General features: G+C 44.3%; 1 protein-coding gene across 3 annotated transcripts in view; it reads left to right on the top strand.

Moving 5' to 3' along the window:
* Positions 1-16,190, top strand: part of NR4A3 (nuclear receptor subfamily 4 group A member 3) — a 43,154-nt gene that overhangs the window by 985 nt on the left and 25,979 nt on the right. The window contains exons 1-5 of one of the 3 annotated variants that reach the window (XM_055117813.2): positions 993-1,188; positions 2,798-2,971; positions 5,194-6,146; positions 9,838-9,967; positions 10,431-10,603. In XM_055117813.2, the coding sequence (XP_054973788.1) occupies positions 5,196-6,146; positions 9,838-9,967; positions 10,431-10,603 (1,254 nt within the window). In that variant the 5' untranslated portion in view covers positions 993-1,188; positions 2,798-2,971; positions 5,194-5,195. Of the gene's footprint in view, positions 1-992; positions 1,189-2,797; positions 2,972-3,875; positions 3,942-5,193; positions 6,147-9,837; positions 9,968-10,430; positions 10,604-16,190 lie in introns of those variants that run through there. The other 2 variants (XM_034967874.3, XM_063593947.1) reach the window with 2 other exon arrangements.

Below are 16,190 nucleotides of genomic sequence, written 5' to 3'. Positions count from 1 at the left end.
GGTCCAAGTAAATGTTGCTAATGGTGGCACCGAGCTGGTTCTCTGGAAGGAAGCTTAGGAGGGAAGGGCCTAGGCAGCGACGGCCAGAGTTTGCAGACGCACTCGGAGGACCTCAGGAAAGAGGGCGTAATTGTAGGAATGTGGCTTATTGTATTGAAATGAGCCTGGGGTTCCACTAGGCACGTCTGCCTGGCGTCGCTGACATGCCGGTTTACACTTTTCCCTTAGGAGGTAAATCGGGTGTAATTGGCGACTCCCGCACACTGACACGTGTGGGGACGGTGTCCCTCTCTTCTGGACGTTGGCTCGGTGTGGGAAAGGCATGCTTTTTCACTGACAGAACTCGCGCTTTTGGAGAAGTTGCTCCGAGTGTTTTACTCTTAGTAGAAATGAAAGTTCTCGGTGGTGAGACCAGAGCGGTCATGCGAGCGCAGCCTGCGGAGACTGACTTCCAAAGGCACCTCTCCAACCTGTTGGAAGCCTCGGGGCAGTGGTGAGGAAGAACGCATTTGTCCCTTGATTTCCAAAAACGTTCTTGGAGATTGCCTTTTATTTATTTATGCGTCCGGATTCTCCAGAGGGAAGAGCTGCGAGGAGTTAGTAATCAGAAATGTCGGGCTGTGATCCCAGGGCCTTGTGGTGCTGGGAGAGAAGAACAGGGAGCCGTCATTCCATCGCGAGTCCAGTGCCGGATCTCCTTTTCCCACGACCGGGAAATATTTTATAGAATCAAGTTAGGGAAAGAAAAAGCTGCCTAACGTGGCTAATGGGCACAATGAATGAAGTTACTTTATTCGAGTTATTTTCGCTGAACAAGATGCTCGCAGAGTTAGTATCAAAGCCTCCTTAGGCCACAGCAACCTCCACGTCCGCTCCGCCCCCCACCCCCCGGCACCCATCCACCCCGTTCCCTGGGACCGTGCGCTCACAGAAATTCTTCCCCGCGGTTTGTCTAGTCTCCCTCGGTCTTTCTGAGAATCTCAGTCTTTCCCTTTCTGTCAGTCTCTCCCTCGCTCCTCTTGCCCCCGCCCAACCTCCGCCCCCGCTCCCCAGGGTTGGAAACTCCGCAGAGGAGCCCCGGTCACAATGGTGCGTTTCACGGTTTCCTCCACACACTTCACCACCGGGAGGGGAACACGGGGGTGTTCCTTTCGTCTGCCCACGAGAAAGAAAGGGGCTTTGACAGAGGTAGTTATTTCTTCCTAATTTACAACCCCAAGGCTCTGTGCTCCCGGCCCCGGCGGCCGCAAGCCGGAGCGGCGGAACGTGTTTCCAGGCACTGAGGCTTTGCCTAGGTAACCGGCCGTTTGTGGGGTGGAGAGAGCGGCGGGGCGCTGGGCTGGGCTGGAGGAAAGGCTGTGTGGGTCCCTCCCGCGAACGCTGGGCGCTCGAGGGGAACTCCTTCGTTGGGGAGAGGCGGTCCCCGCCCACCCGAGTTCTGAGGCCTCCTCTCAGAGAACGACTCCGCTTGAAAGGCCCTCAGGGAATGCGGGACGGGAATGCGGGCACCCACTGAAGGGGCGGGTGGGGGATTGCTGGAGACCCCCATTGAAGATGCGGGGAGACGGGAAGCACGTGCTACAGCCGTGGGAAGATCCGCTTCTACCCGCGCTACATCGAGCGCAAGCTTTCCGTCCGAGCAGCTCCAGCTGGGGCTGGGGGTGGCAAGGGAATCCCCCATTTCCTGGTCGTCGAGGGTTTCCTGGACCTGGGAGCCCCGAGTCCCTTTCTCTCTTCCTGCAGGCAAGCCCCGGGCTCAGGGGCGCCAGGAGATGACCCTCGTGGCCCCGCGCACCTCGGAGGTTTTTGGTTTGGTTTAATTTGGGGTTTTTCGGTCCATGTTCCCACTCTTCGAGCTGCGCCCACCCCGGGCAAAGGGGGCGCTATAGGCCGGAGTTTGGGCACCCAGTTCCTTCCCTGAGGCCTGCTGAGCTGCGCTTTCAGCTACAAAGTTTCGCTGAGGCTGTGCGCTGAGACGCTGGTCCCGGAGCTGCGCTCGGCGCCCTCAGGAATGTGACCCGCTAGGCCGCTGGGTGGCCAGGAGCCTCCAAGCCGCCCACCCTCGAAGACACCGCCCTCTGGGTGCAGGGGACCTGCCTCCGCTCGTCCCATCAGCCGCTAACGCCGTCCGCTTCGTCCTCTTGCTTCCAGCGCCAGCCTTCTCATCGCTGTGCCCTTTTGTTTGCTTGACCCCTGGCCCTCGAAACTCGCGGCTAATAGAAGCGAAGCTCCATTAGCATTTAGAATGAAAAGCGCAGACTTTCTTAATTCCTCGGGGCATTCATGCATTCGTTCCGGACCTTGTGCATTTCCTATGCAACGTGTAAAATTTGTATTTGAGGGTTGGGGGCGGGCGGAGCTGGAAAATGGCTTTTTTCCGCTGGTGAACTGACCCCCCGTATTCGGGCGGAGCTCGTTCCTCAAGTGTTCTGCTTTCTTTGGTTTTCCTGACTTCGTAAGCTCGGAATCAGTTGTGGGGGCAGAGAGATCAATTTCTGGGCAATAACAGGCTGCGCGTTTTTTTTTTTTAGCCTCGGTTTTGGTGCCACAAAACGGTGGTAGGCGCAGTGGGTTCCAACAACCTTTCCTCGGCTTCCCCGAGGCCGTGTGATGCTTCTTGCCCAGGGGGACTCCTGTACCATTAATCACCCTTAATTTTACGATAATTCTTTGTAATTAATGTAACATTTCTAGAGGTTGCCAACCAATTCCCCCAGTCCCCAATGCGCCCAGCCCGGGCCGTAGTGACCCATCCTGGTCTCACTGTGACCTATGTCCTCTTTCACCGTGCCTGTAGAGCCCACTGCGGAAGAGGGCAGCCCGGCAAGCCCGGGCCCTGAGCCTGGACCCTTAGCGGTGCCGGGCAGCACTGCCGGCGCTTCGCCTCGCCGGACGTCCGCTCCTCCTACACTCTCAGCCTCCGCTGGAGAGACCCCCAGCCCCACCATTCAGCGCGCAAGATACCCTCCAGGTAGGTCCGAAGGCAAGACCCTTTTCTCCTCCCTGGCTGAGGGAAGTGGGTGGGGGAACCACACACTCGGCGGGCAGCGTGGTCGACCTGCCCAGTGCCAGGACAGTGACTGCTGGCCGCGAATTTCACAACACAGGTGGCTTCCTCACAGGAAGCTCCTCTGTATACCACACCCTGTTGCTACTGAGTGGAGCAGCCAAATTAAATTAAGCTTGCATTGCTCAAAATTAATTTTCCTAAGAGAAATACAAATACACCAATAGATTAGGGTATTTTATACATTTTTAATTTCATTTTTGCTCTTCTTTTATAGCCAGTGTGCACATGTAAGAGTTATGGAATCACTTAGAGCAATACTGAGCATTTTCATTTATATAAAACCCAAATCATTTGGGTGCAGAAGTTTGGATGATTGAAGCTCAGAGGGAAGGAGAAAAGCATTTGAGCTGAAAACCAAAGAGTAAATTTGAGTTTGGCAAAAGAACAGATTGCACGTTTGGTTTGTACCACCTCTTTACAAATTTGTTAAAGGAATACTAGGTGCCAAGCCTGTGTGGGCACCATAGATAATGCAGATAAATAGAATACAATCCCAGCAAGTTCATCTTCTAGCTAGAAACCTCAGAAAGACACAAATAAGAGCAGTAAAAAGGGATTGGCCGGAAAGAATGACAGAAAAGAGTAATGGAGAAATCCTAGAGGTGCTGAAGGGGAGAAGGAGAATAGATCAAAGATCAGGCAGTGTTCTTTCTTTTAAATGATTAGCCTTTCATTTCATCCCAACAACTGGACAGCAAGATAAGTAACTGGACTTCAAACTAGTGAGTGTATTTTTAAGGCCCTGCTTGTTAAAGAAAGGCTTGAACTGGCCTCTCCTCATCACTGCTTCTTCCAACAGGCCCTCATCACCTTTTTTCAAGTCAAGATATCATCCCATACATGCATGACTCAATCAGATTTGGAAATGTGGGTAAGAGAAAGATGTCAAAGGAAATGTGAAGTATTCACTTCTCTATTAGTCACACCTTTTACACCATAGACTCCAAAGAGGCGTTAAGCACCTGGTTTTCCTTTGGCTCAGAAAAACCAACCACCAGAAACCGCCGTTTTTTTACCATTTATATTTAGCCATAAAGAAAGTAAAATAATTAGATAAATCATCCACTACATCCAATAATTCTCAGAGCCTTCTCACTCAGTTCAGCCTCTCTGAACAATAGTAAGCACCCTGGATACCAGCCACTTTGGGGGCAACATAGTCAAACTGGCAGAGAAATCAAGACTATTGAGAAACTGCTTTTTTTCATGGGTACTAATTCTAGTGTCATAAGGAAATACCTATACTAACTTGCCTATTATGATAGTTATAAACTGTTATCACAAAACAGTCACTGATATGTTTTATTAGTTAGAATTGGGATATGTGTGTGTGTGTGTGTGTGTGTGTGTGTATATATATATATATATATATATATATATATATATATGGGTGGGTGTTTTGTTGCAGCTGCTGATCTTTTTCTTTGCAGATGGTACAAACTCCCCCGAGTCAATTTCCTGGGCCTATGTCCCCACCTAGCTGACTGAAGTTATCAACAGGGGTCCAGTTTGTGCAGGCTGCTAGCCTTATTGGAGGAGTGGGGAGGAGGTGGGAGAAAGCAACCACAACGTGTGTGGGCAGCCTCAATTGGCACTCATAAAATGTTAGAATGTCAGCTCTCTCCCTTGGCCACTAAATCTCTCACAGGGTAGTTTTTCTTGCCTAACTCAGGTTTACAAATCAATGTGTATGCCTTGGGGGACCAATGGCCTCTTTCCTCCCAAATAAACCACTGGCTTTCTCTTTGTCCCCCTAGGTTATAGCTAAGGAGCCCACTCCAATTAGTTTATAGGATTCAAAGCCTCTTTTTAAAAACATCTCTGAGCTTATGAGGAAAGACTTCAAGTTTCCCAAATCTAGTGGAGGACAGGGCAAGGGAGGAAAGATAGGTACAGGAGTCCACAGGAGGCCAGGTTTTGGCACCCCTTTGTCAGGAATTCATCTTCCTTACTAGGGATGAAGAAAATAAGTGTGGGGCTTTGTGTCTATGCTACCAGAAGGAGGAGAGGATGACACTTCCTCTCTGTTTCCCAGATTAGAGAACAGTGAACCCAATGCTGCCTGTTGGCTAGAAAACAAGTGTTAACTTGCTTCTGAGAGACCCTTTTCTCTGTCCCTGCAGATATGCCCTGCGTCCAAGCCCAATATAGCCCTTCGCCTCCAGGTTCCAGTTATGCGGCGCAGACATACAGCTCGGAATACACCACGGAGATCATGAACCCCGACTACACCAAGCTGACCATGGACCTTGGCAGCACTGAGATCACGGCTACAGCCACCACGTCCCTGCCCAGCATCAGTACCTTCGTGGAGGGCTACTCGAGCAACTACGAACTCAAGCCCTCTTGCGTGTACCAAATGCAGCGGCCCTTGATCAAAGTGGAGGAGGGGCGGGCGCCCAGCTACCATCACCATCACCACCACCACCACCACCACCACCATCATCACCAGCAGCAGCATCAGCAGCCATCCATTCCTCCAGCCTCCAGCCCGGAGGACGAGGTGCTGCCCAGCACCTCCATGTACTTCAAGCAGTCCCCACCGTCCACCCCCACCACGCCGGCCTTCCCCCCGCAGGCGGGGGCGTTATGGGACGAGGCACTGCCCTCGGCGCCCGGCTGCATCGCGCCCGGCCCGCTGCTGGACCCGCCGATGAAGGCGGTCCCCACGGTGGCCGGCGCGCGCTTCCCGCTCTTCCACTTCAAGCCCTCGCCGCCGCATCCCCCCGCGCCCAGCCCGGCCGGCGGCCACCACCTCGGCTACGACCCGACGGCCACTGCCGCGCTCAGCCTGCCGCTGGGAGCCGCAGCCGCCGCGGGCAGCCAGGCCGCCGCGCTTGAGGGCCACCCGTACGGGCTGCCGCTGGCCAAGAGGGCGGCCCCGCTGGCTTTCCCGCCTCTCGGTCTCACGCCCTCCCCTACCGCGTCCAGCCTGCTGGGCGAGAGTCCCAGCCTGCCGTCGCCGCCCAACAGGAGCTCGTCGTCTGGCGAGGGCACGTGTGCCGTGTGCGGGGACAACGCCGCCTGCCAGCACTACGGCGTGCGAACCTGCGAGGGCTGCAAGGGCTTTTTCAAGGTGAGCGCACGCCGCCCCCTCCCCTCCGCACCCAGCCCCCTCACTGAAGGGAGCTTTTAAGTGAGTGTAGGAGCATCCTTGTTCTTCCCGGTTTGAGAGCTGTAATCGGCACATCATGCTTTCCTACAGCCCTTCCTAGCACCTTCACATCCATTTTCTCAGGGGCTTTCTACTGAGGTCCATGTGCAGCAGGCCACCCCAGACGGACTCCGGGGGTCCGTGAACCTCCTGGCCTGACACTACCCTATGAACATTTTTCTGGAGAGCTTTCAGCAGAGTCTTAAAAGGACCTGTGACTTCGAAAATGCAAAAACCTCATTGCTTTGTCTGTCCATCCAGGGTGTCTGAGGGGATAGTGTGTGCGTACCAAGCCCTGGACATTTGTGTCTCATTTAATCCTTACAGTAAGAGCTGGGGCTCTAGAGTCAGACACATCTAAGATTGAATTCTGGCCACTCACTAGCTATTTTTAGTAACAGTGTTTTAAAACAGTGTTTTAATTTTCTTTGTTTTGTAGATGAGGATGTTGAGGTTTGAAGAGGTTAATCAGCTGCCTCAGGACACACCTTCAGAGAAGGGAGATGGAGGCAGGATGCCAACCCACGTTTGCGTGACCCCAAAGTCCACTCCCTTTTCACAGCTCTGCAGCTCTAGGAGACAGGGACAACTGTCTTCTTCTATGGAAAGAGCTGCCTCTTTCCATAGAAGATAGAACTTGGGGTCTTGTGTCCTCTAGGAACCTTTCCCTACCTCTGTATCACATGCGGTGCCAGGTGTAGACATAATTGATTCCCTCATAGGCCTAACGGAGAAATTTTACAGTGGGAGGGCCATCAGCCTCCCCCATATTTTACCCACGAGGAAGCTGAGGCCTGGAGCGGTGAAGCCTTATGCAGGCTGTAAGCAGTGATTTAACTGCCCATGGGATGTTTCCAGCTGATTTGTCCTGACTCCTGAGTTCAGTGTTATTTCTGCCACTTAGGGAAAAGACCTTGCTCTTTTGCTGTGCTACCTTTTGCTGTTGACTCCCAGACTTTATCAGACACTTACTTCTGTGCCATCCTTCTCACTCCTCACCCCACTGGCCATTATTTCAGTCATTTACAAACCCACACAAATTATTCCTTATCCTCTAGTGCTGGACAGGGTAGAAAGGAAGAGAAAGCAGGATGCTGACTGGGTAACTTGGATTTGGGAGGCCAATAGGATATATCTGGGAGTACACCAGAATTGGTGAGAAAAGACTCAAATAGAAGACCTTGATCTTCCACCTTCCAATTGTATCATGTTGGGCATGAGACTTCATTCTAAGCCTGTTTCCCTATCAATGAATAAAACTCAGAGAAGAGCTGTGTATTCAATGAGATAAAAATATATATGAAAGTGCTTTATAATCTTTAAAGAGCTGTACAAATAGTTCATTATTAAACAAAAGCTATAAAGTTTTGTAAAAATGCACATTTGTGGAGGGATATACATAGCAACAAGCAACAATTATTTTTGATCTTCAGATTGTAAATATCACTACCTGAATTCTGCAGAGAAATGAGAAAATGTTTGGGGAAAGACTGCAATACGTTAAGTGCCCTACAGATATTTGGGATTATGATGTTTTAAATGCAGAATCTTGGTCATTTTATTTTTTAGCCACTGAGTTTGGCCATTTTTTGTTTTAACTACTCAAGCTTTATCAGAGCTACTTTCAAGTAACTGCATTCCTTTAGCAGATTTGATTTTTACAGGATTTCAGTGGAAAATGCTGAAGGACAGTGAAACTGGCAGCAGAAAGGGGGAAGGAAAAAAACAAGAATTATGAATAATCTACAAATATAATTATCTCTAAATAATGGAGAGTTGACCAAAATACCAGAGTGGTAATACATTCTGAGTCTAGAAATGTCAATTAAGTGTTCCCCAACAGCTTCTCTTTTCTGCAGCAATCCCTCGAAAACAAATCTATACTTGAAAGGGTGGGGGCAAGATGGGGGAGAATCACCCCACAGAACTGTTAATTAAGGGAACCGGAGCAGGTTTTACCCAGTGGCTTTCTACCATTAAATTGAGTTCTTTAAAAATGTGACATGAAGTGCAGTTAATGATAGGAATTCGGTGATTGAACCATAATGATCTCTCCCTGTCCTTAAACACAAATGTAGGGAAGGCTTCAGGTTATTGGGAAAATGTATACCTGAAGCAAAATGCCATCAGCACTCAAATTGGCATAAAGCCTTGAGGATGATGGCAAGAAATAGAGTGTTAGAAATTACTGCATGTTCAATGAAAGCTTTATTCAGGAAACACACGTTTCCTACCCTTACAGACTGCTAAGAATTTAAATGCTGGAACCTCAGAAGTATGCCTGTGTTTCAGAATTTTGCATTTTAAACTAAAATCACCTACTATGGCGGGGGAAACATGTCTTTGACTTGAGATAGGTTGGCTTTGTTATATTAAGTTTTATATAAGCAATCTAGAAACTATCCCCTAAAATGAAATTAAAAGGTAACAGGGTAAAACTGAAACACGGGGGTTGAGAATGACTGGAAGTAAATGTTAAAAAGCAAATCTAGATGTTTGAACACAAAATAGATCAGAAAGCCCAAGTTACCTGGATTTATTTTCTTTTTTTTTTTAATGCAGCCCAGGCTTCCCAAATAAATTTCAACTTTCTGCTCTATTTGGAGTTGTATAGATCCAGGTAATTTCTGAACAGTTTCACCCTAAGTGGTAAAAATACGTTCATTTGCACAAATGTTTTCAATTTAAAAAGTAAGCATTTGTTTAAATTTGGAGGATGAAATATGTTTCTTTCTCCATGTGTCATTTCCAAATTATATGGATTCTGAAAAATACAACATCATTTTTCTATCCAACCTTAAGTTTTATGACTTTTTTTACAATATGGTTACTGTGTCTATGTCAATAGACATTTATGAAATGACCTATTAATAGGAATTTTCACTGAAAATATATGGCTGTCATATATCTTTCTTTGTCTCATTTTTCGTTTGTCCCTTGGGGTTTTTTGTTTTCTTCCTTGGATATAATAATGATTCGTAATAACTACTTTTAAGATTTTGCTTTGAAAAATCAGGAATGGACTGTTTATCATATATGGTCTTTAAAGATAAAATAAGCTATACAGGCTGATTAAGTTAATTTTTTTGCATTAAAACATTATTTCCTATATGTTTTAATTAGAAAAATCCTGATTTTGCTTTTTATGATTTCATCTCTGTTGGGTAACAAAGCCAGTTACTGTGATATTTGACTTACAATAGTGATAGCAAACAAAGTACATCCCAGATAATTTTGATTTTATTTTAATAAGGTCAGCAATAATCAGGGGAGTGGAACAAGTAGAAAATTGTTCCCAAAGGGATATTAAAAGTGGAGATAATCTAATTCTCCAAGGTATGATATGTTGACCTGGTAATTTCAGATATGATTTTATCATTCAGAGTTGGGTGTCTCCTGAGACTTGCTTTAGAACAACCCGAGATGATTTCCATTGTCAGCAGCTAACACTAATAAAATTGTTTTTCCTGCAGGCTAGCGTTTTAGGAAATTAAATTTATCGAATTATACGAATTGCACTGTCGCTTTTCACATTGTAATTAAAATACATCTTGTCAGGTCCTACCTCTTTCCAGAAACTATCAGTTGACTATCTTGTATTATATTTTCACAGAGAACAGTGCAGAAAAATGCAAAATATGTTTGCCTGGCAAATAAAAACTGCCCAGTAGACAAGAGACGTCGAAACCGATGTCAGTACTGTCGATTTCAGAAGTGTCTCAGTGTTGGAATGGTAAAAGAAGGTATGGATATAATGCTTTTTACCCAGTTTGCTTATACATATTATCAGAAATCAGTGAAAAAAAGTTAATATTTACATTGGGATGGTGAATTTTTCTAGTTCCTTTTTCCTTTCAACATTTTATTTTTATCATATATATCTACATTTTAAAATAACTGAGGACTATTTATTCTAATTTCTCAAAATTAACAGAGGACTTGTATACATACATCTTTGTTCTATTTAAGAAGGAGACTTTTAGGGCTAATTCATTACCAAATGTAAATATCGGTGGCTTTTATGCTGCTTGTTTCAACTCTCATGAAATCATTGTGTGAATATTATTCCAAACTTATTACCACTTTTAAATGGTTGGTCTCATTAATGATTGCTCAACTGTAATGTGTTTTTATTCCTTTTTGCGATTTATGGTCATTCATTCCATAATCTTTGAAGATTGTTTTCTTTGTCTCTTTTGGCATCAGTTGTCCGTACAGATAGTCTGAAAGGGAGGAGAGGTCGTCTGCCTTCCAAACCAAAGAGCCCATTACAACAGGAACCTTCTCAGCCCTCTCCACCTTCTCCTCCAATCTGCATGATGAATGCCCTTGTCCGAGCTTTAACAGACTCAACACCCAGAGATCTTGATTATTCCAGAGTAAGTTTTATGATTTCCTGCTTTCAAATGAATGATCAGGGTCTCTTTTTATGGCTACTAGTAATAAGAGTTGATTGAATGATTTTGTGTCTGGCACCATGTTAGACAGTTTTCATACTTTTTCTATATTTCTCGCTTCATTTAGCAATTCAGTGCATCCATTGCAGCAAATAATTTTTGCCTTATTGAATCTCTAAATGCCTTAACAAGTGACCCTGACAGTGCTGCACCTGTCATACACATTGTTGCAGGATTCCTGGTGGTTGTGCCAATGAAAATCTGCACAGACAAACTACAATTTGTAGATTTATCTCGTGATCTAGACAAAGTGACTACTGTTTTTTTTCATATTGTGTTCAAACCATCTGGGTGAGCCTCAAGTTATTACTAAGCAGTTTATCCAATTGCATCAGCATTGATTGACCTGCTGCTTATTCAGAGGGATTAGACCATTGGTGGAGAGAAGCGAGCTCTGGCTGTGACATCAGTTGTCAGGAGAACTGGGATGGAACGCCACCTCTGCTACTTCCTGCCTGTGTCACCTGGTTCCTGCTTTTGGCTCTCTCCTGCCTACAGTGGAAATGACTACAATATTTAACCTCAGAGGGGTGTTCTGAACACCAGTCACACAAGAATGATGGTTGTGAAAATGTTTTTAAGACCATAAATGACGATTGGTGTTGTTATAGTTAAGTCAACCAAAACATACCAACATTTTTATTTCATATGGGATATAGTAAAATCCCATCAGTCTGAACCCTGCAAATTCCTCAAAATTTGGATAACACAGAGAAGAACCATGAGAAATGATTTTCTGAGCAAATGAATAAACAGCTCTGTAAGGCAATTTCTTTAAAGGACTTAGAAAACTAAACTTCTAGCAAAACAGGGTCTCAATGAAGAGGGAAGAGAAGGAAAAAAATATCACAATTATTGAGCAGTTTCTATATGCTAGACATTGTGGTACATTATCTCATTTAATCCTTTAAACCACCATGAATTGTAGGAATCATTATCCCTCCTACTTGAAGGAAAACAAAAACAAAAACAAAAAACCTTAGAAACACAGCTTGCACTCAGATAAAGAAATACCAGTCCAGAGGCCCCCAGTCGGTTGATCTGTCTTGGTGGCTACTACCAAACTGCCCTCCCCAGGTCTAATCAGTGTTTCAAGCTTCTGGCTGAATGGCTGGCAAACAGTGTGAGTGTGTCCCTGCCATGTGCCCTTCTCCTTAGGTTGCAGTGTTGATAGAAATGATTAGTGTACCTGCTGTGATCCTCTTTCCCTCTTCCCTACCCTCATTATAGGCTGCGAAGCCTCCTCTCTGCACCTGATAACAAAACGTCATATGAGAAGCATGGTAGATCCTTAGCATCAAAGGTTGAGGACCCTTATTCTGATTATAAGTAGTGGCTCTTGACTACAATCAAGTCTCAAATAATAGTGTAAGAGAATAAAGCAGAATAATAAGACTAAGTTAACAGTTTAGGCTTCTTTGGAATCATGCGGGCCTAGATGAAAATCCCAACACTGTCCTTTACTAGCTAAGTGACCTTGAGCAACTGATTACACCCTTTGATGCCTCAGTTTTCTCCTCTGTGTTGTGGGGTAATAGTAATATCTACTTCCTGGGGTTGTTCGTGAAGATTAATTAACAATTATACTTGTCAAAGCTTTAGCACAGTGCCCTGTATGTTATTTCCTTGGCCAAACTTTCTTACTCTGCCATTTGTTCAATGTCCTAATGAGCATGAACACTACACATTAGGTATCATGCAGAACACTCTAAAGATAAGTATTATGATCTCTATTTCACAGATAAGGAAATTTAAACTGGGAGAGGCTAAAGGGCTGACTTGCCCAAGGTCACTGAGCTAATATGCAGCAGAGACAGAATTAGGAGCCAAGTATATTAAGAGCCAAGTGTATTGAACCTAAAATCTAGGCTCCTAAATACCAAGCTTCACTGCCTCTCTGGTTCCAGTGAGAGTGGGTGCTAGAAAAGTATTCAGGAATGAAGAGTTCTCCTCCCAGAAGCACCCTGGCCTCTCCAAAGGCAGTTCATCTGAATTAGTGAAGCTTCTTAGCACTGCCTAGGCTAAGGCTATAGCACACAATCTGACATTGCTCCAGGGCATTTGAAAGCACAATAGATGGTCAGTACAGATAATTTAGGCCTCAAAAGTAATTTTTTGGCCCCAAATTATCCAATTATCAGTCTACATGGCCTAATTAGTCATTCAATGGCAAACCTTTCCCAGCACTTTGAGTTGTCCCAGCTGGGAACTGTCCCCACACTGAAAAATCAATCTAGTGTGTTTGCTTGCCTCTGCACCATTCAGTCTGTTAGTCTAGAGTCATCATCCTCATCAACAAACATTTATCCAATTTAATTGTTAGCTTTGTCCAAAATAGCAGATTGACCATGCCAGAGCCTGGGTCACATTGGTACTACCTTTGGGGCCTGGCTCAATTTTGCAAAGCATATTTATTTTAATTGCATTATTTTGGAATCAGGTTGAACCTCATAACTTGGATTCCCCTGCTTTTAGATAGCATTACACAATTATCAAAAATTGGACCCAAATCAACTAAATTAAAAGACTTTTTAAAAATACAGTGAGTTTTCATCAAAAACTTGGATGAAAGCATAAGAGCATGCTGATCACATTTGCAAATGACAGAAAGCTGGGAGGGATCGCTAATATGATGGATGTCAGTATCAACATTCAGAGTGATCTCGACAGGTTGGAACAGGAAGGGCTGAAACCATCACAAAGAAAGTTAACAAAAATAAATCTGAAGCTCAGCATTTAGAATTTAAACAAATGGGAGAGCCTTGGCAAAGTGGTTCATGTTAAGAAGATCTGGGGAGTTTATTCCATATACACTCAAAATGAACCAACAAAGAACGTGTGTGGTAGAAGGGAGGAATGCCACATTACCTTCAGCTGCAGTAGTAGGAGTATGGGCAGACCCAAGTTGATGATGGTTGCATGGACTCTGTCCTGTCAGACTGTTCTTCGTAGATCCAGTTCTAAGCTGGGATTTACTGTTTCTGGGAACTTGTAATGGATGATTGGGGGAAACAGAAATATGTAGGCAAGAAGGGAAAAGATTTGGTGAAATTGGGTCACTCTTTTGCCCTATGGCAAAAAGAACTATTCTCCCAAAGACAGATCTAGAGAGAGGAGGGGGGCCTCTTCCCGCTCACTTGTCTGATAACAAGTGTTGGCCATACTAGCTGCTGTGGAAGTGTGAGTTCATCAACACAGGGAGTAATTAAGGTAGTTTTAGTTTTAGCTTTTTGGGGAACCCCCATACTGTTTTCCATAATGGCTATACTAATTTACATTCCCATCAGCAGTATATGAGCGCTCCCCTTTCTCTACATCCTCACCAGCATTTATTTTTTGTCTTTTTAATAATAATCATTCTGGGGTGAGATGATATGTCCTTGTGGTTTGGATTTGCATCTTCCTGTTGATTTGTGATGTTGAGCATTTTTAAACATACCTGTTGGCTATTTCTGTCTTGTTTTGAAAAATGTCTATTTAGGTTTTTAATCTATTTTTAAATAGATTTTTTTTCTGCTATTGAGTTGAATTCCTTATATATTCTGGTTATTAATCCCTTGTCGGATGGATAGTTTGCAAAATTTTCTCCCATTCTGTAGTATTTCACTTTTTAAATTGTTTCCTTTGCTGACCATCACATATATTCTTACATAATTTCACTTAAGACTCCAGCTCTGTGTGGTATTATTTATGGTTTGAGTAATTTCCTTAATAATGTCATTCACTGAAATTCGATTTTCATAATACCTTCCTTCTTAAAGTTTTACATATACAAATTCATAAAACTGGAGTGACCTTGGGATCATCTAATCCAAGTCCCATATTTTCAGAAGAGTAAATTAAGGTTTAAAGGGATTAACTGGCTTGCCTAATGTCGGTGACAGAGTAGAGGACAAAATCCAGATCTCATCACTCAATAGGTTTCTATTTCATCATACTGTCACTTCTATTTAATGACAATTTATTATATTTTTGAACATATAAACTTTATTAAATATTTTTAAATTACAATAATAGTAATATATATCCATTGGGGTTTTTTTTTAAAGGCAACCATTTACAAGTGGATAAAATGAAAAATGAAAGTCTCTACTTCATTTATAGCTGCCCGATCCCACTCCTTAGCAGTGTTTCAGTGTGTATCCATAATTTATTACATTATAAATAAGAATTTGCCCTGTCAAGTTTGAGAGTTGATTTGAGCCCTACAATTTATTAAAGATGCTAGCTTCCCCCAGTGAGTCAGGTCAATAGAGAAAGGAGGAAATGTGTTGCCAGCCCAGTATGTTTTAATCTTCATGTACTAGCATGTGTTCCTTTAAGGTAGTAAGTGAGCAGTTTTCTCCATTTGTGGGAATGGGAGGCGGAGGGGTTTTGTTCCAAGTCACAGAGGAAATGAATGTTTTAGAGGCCAGAAAGAGCTCCTGAGTTCTGTGAAGCATTCCTGGCTCTGGGACCTTCAGTTCTCCTTTGGGCCAAACTTCTCTCCCTCAGAAGTGAGCTCAGATCATTGTACATCAGTGCAGTCAAAACATGTCACGTTTGATTTGTCTCTCCTCAAAATGTTTCTGTTCTCTGCACCACAGTTGCTTTTAATTTAGCAATACAAGTATGTATAGATACTGGGATTAACTTCAGAGCCTGCATAATTACTAATGAGAAAACATACTTAGTGTCCTCATTAGTTGATCATTTCAAGTATTTTTCAGCATACTAGGATGTTTTCTGGTAATCAGTGCCACTTAACGGAGTAACAGACTTGCAAATACGAGAGGTGCTGCTCAGATAAAACCAGGCACCAGCAAATGGCATTTAAATGTGTTCACAAGATAGCCTATGAAACAATGTGGCTTAAGACACGTTAGATCTACAAGGTAAACAGAATGAAGCTGCAAAAAGAGTGGTTTCATGAAGCATCTCAGAAGACCCTCTCAAATTGTTACCAATTCACCAGATGATTTCACGCCAGTTCCTGCCCCTCTGTGGGCCAGTTTCCTGATCCAAATGGTAAAGAGATTAAGCTAAATTCATTCCCATTATCTCCTCCAGGCTTCTCATTCCCTGATACTCTGACCATAATATTAATAACTGCTATAGTTCCACTATGAGTACAGGTCAGCATTTCCTAAAACATGGTGCCCAGACCGCTCCTACGAGAAAGAGGTGGGGTGTTTGCTTTAAAATGCAGATTCCCAGGCCATACCCACTCAGACATACTGAATCAGAACTGGGAAGAAGGAGAGGCAGGCAAAAATCTGTACTTTAAAAAGTGCCATTGGATGATTCTTTGGCACACTAAGGTTTGAGAACCATTGATATAGTTTATAATAACAACTCAATTTTACCTTGAATTTTCCAGCTTTTCCTGGGGTTGAGAAGGGATGAGCAATAGAGATATAAATTTTCCTGAAAGCAATCAATTCATTTAACAAATACTTACTGAATGGCTGCTAGGTAGTAGGCACTGTTCCAGGGCAATGGACACGTTGCTGAACAAGACAAAGCCCTT

Source organism: Pan paniscus, chromosome 11 (assembly GCF_029289425.2).
Source record: "Pan paniscus chromosome 11, NHGRI_mPanPan1-v2.0_pri, whole genome shotgun sequence".
Lineage (NCBI taxonomy): Eukaryota > Metazoa > Chordata > Mammalia > Primates > Hominidae > Pan > Pan paniscus.
This window is presented reverse-complemented; position numbering and strand designations above follow the sequence as displayed.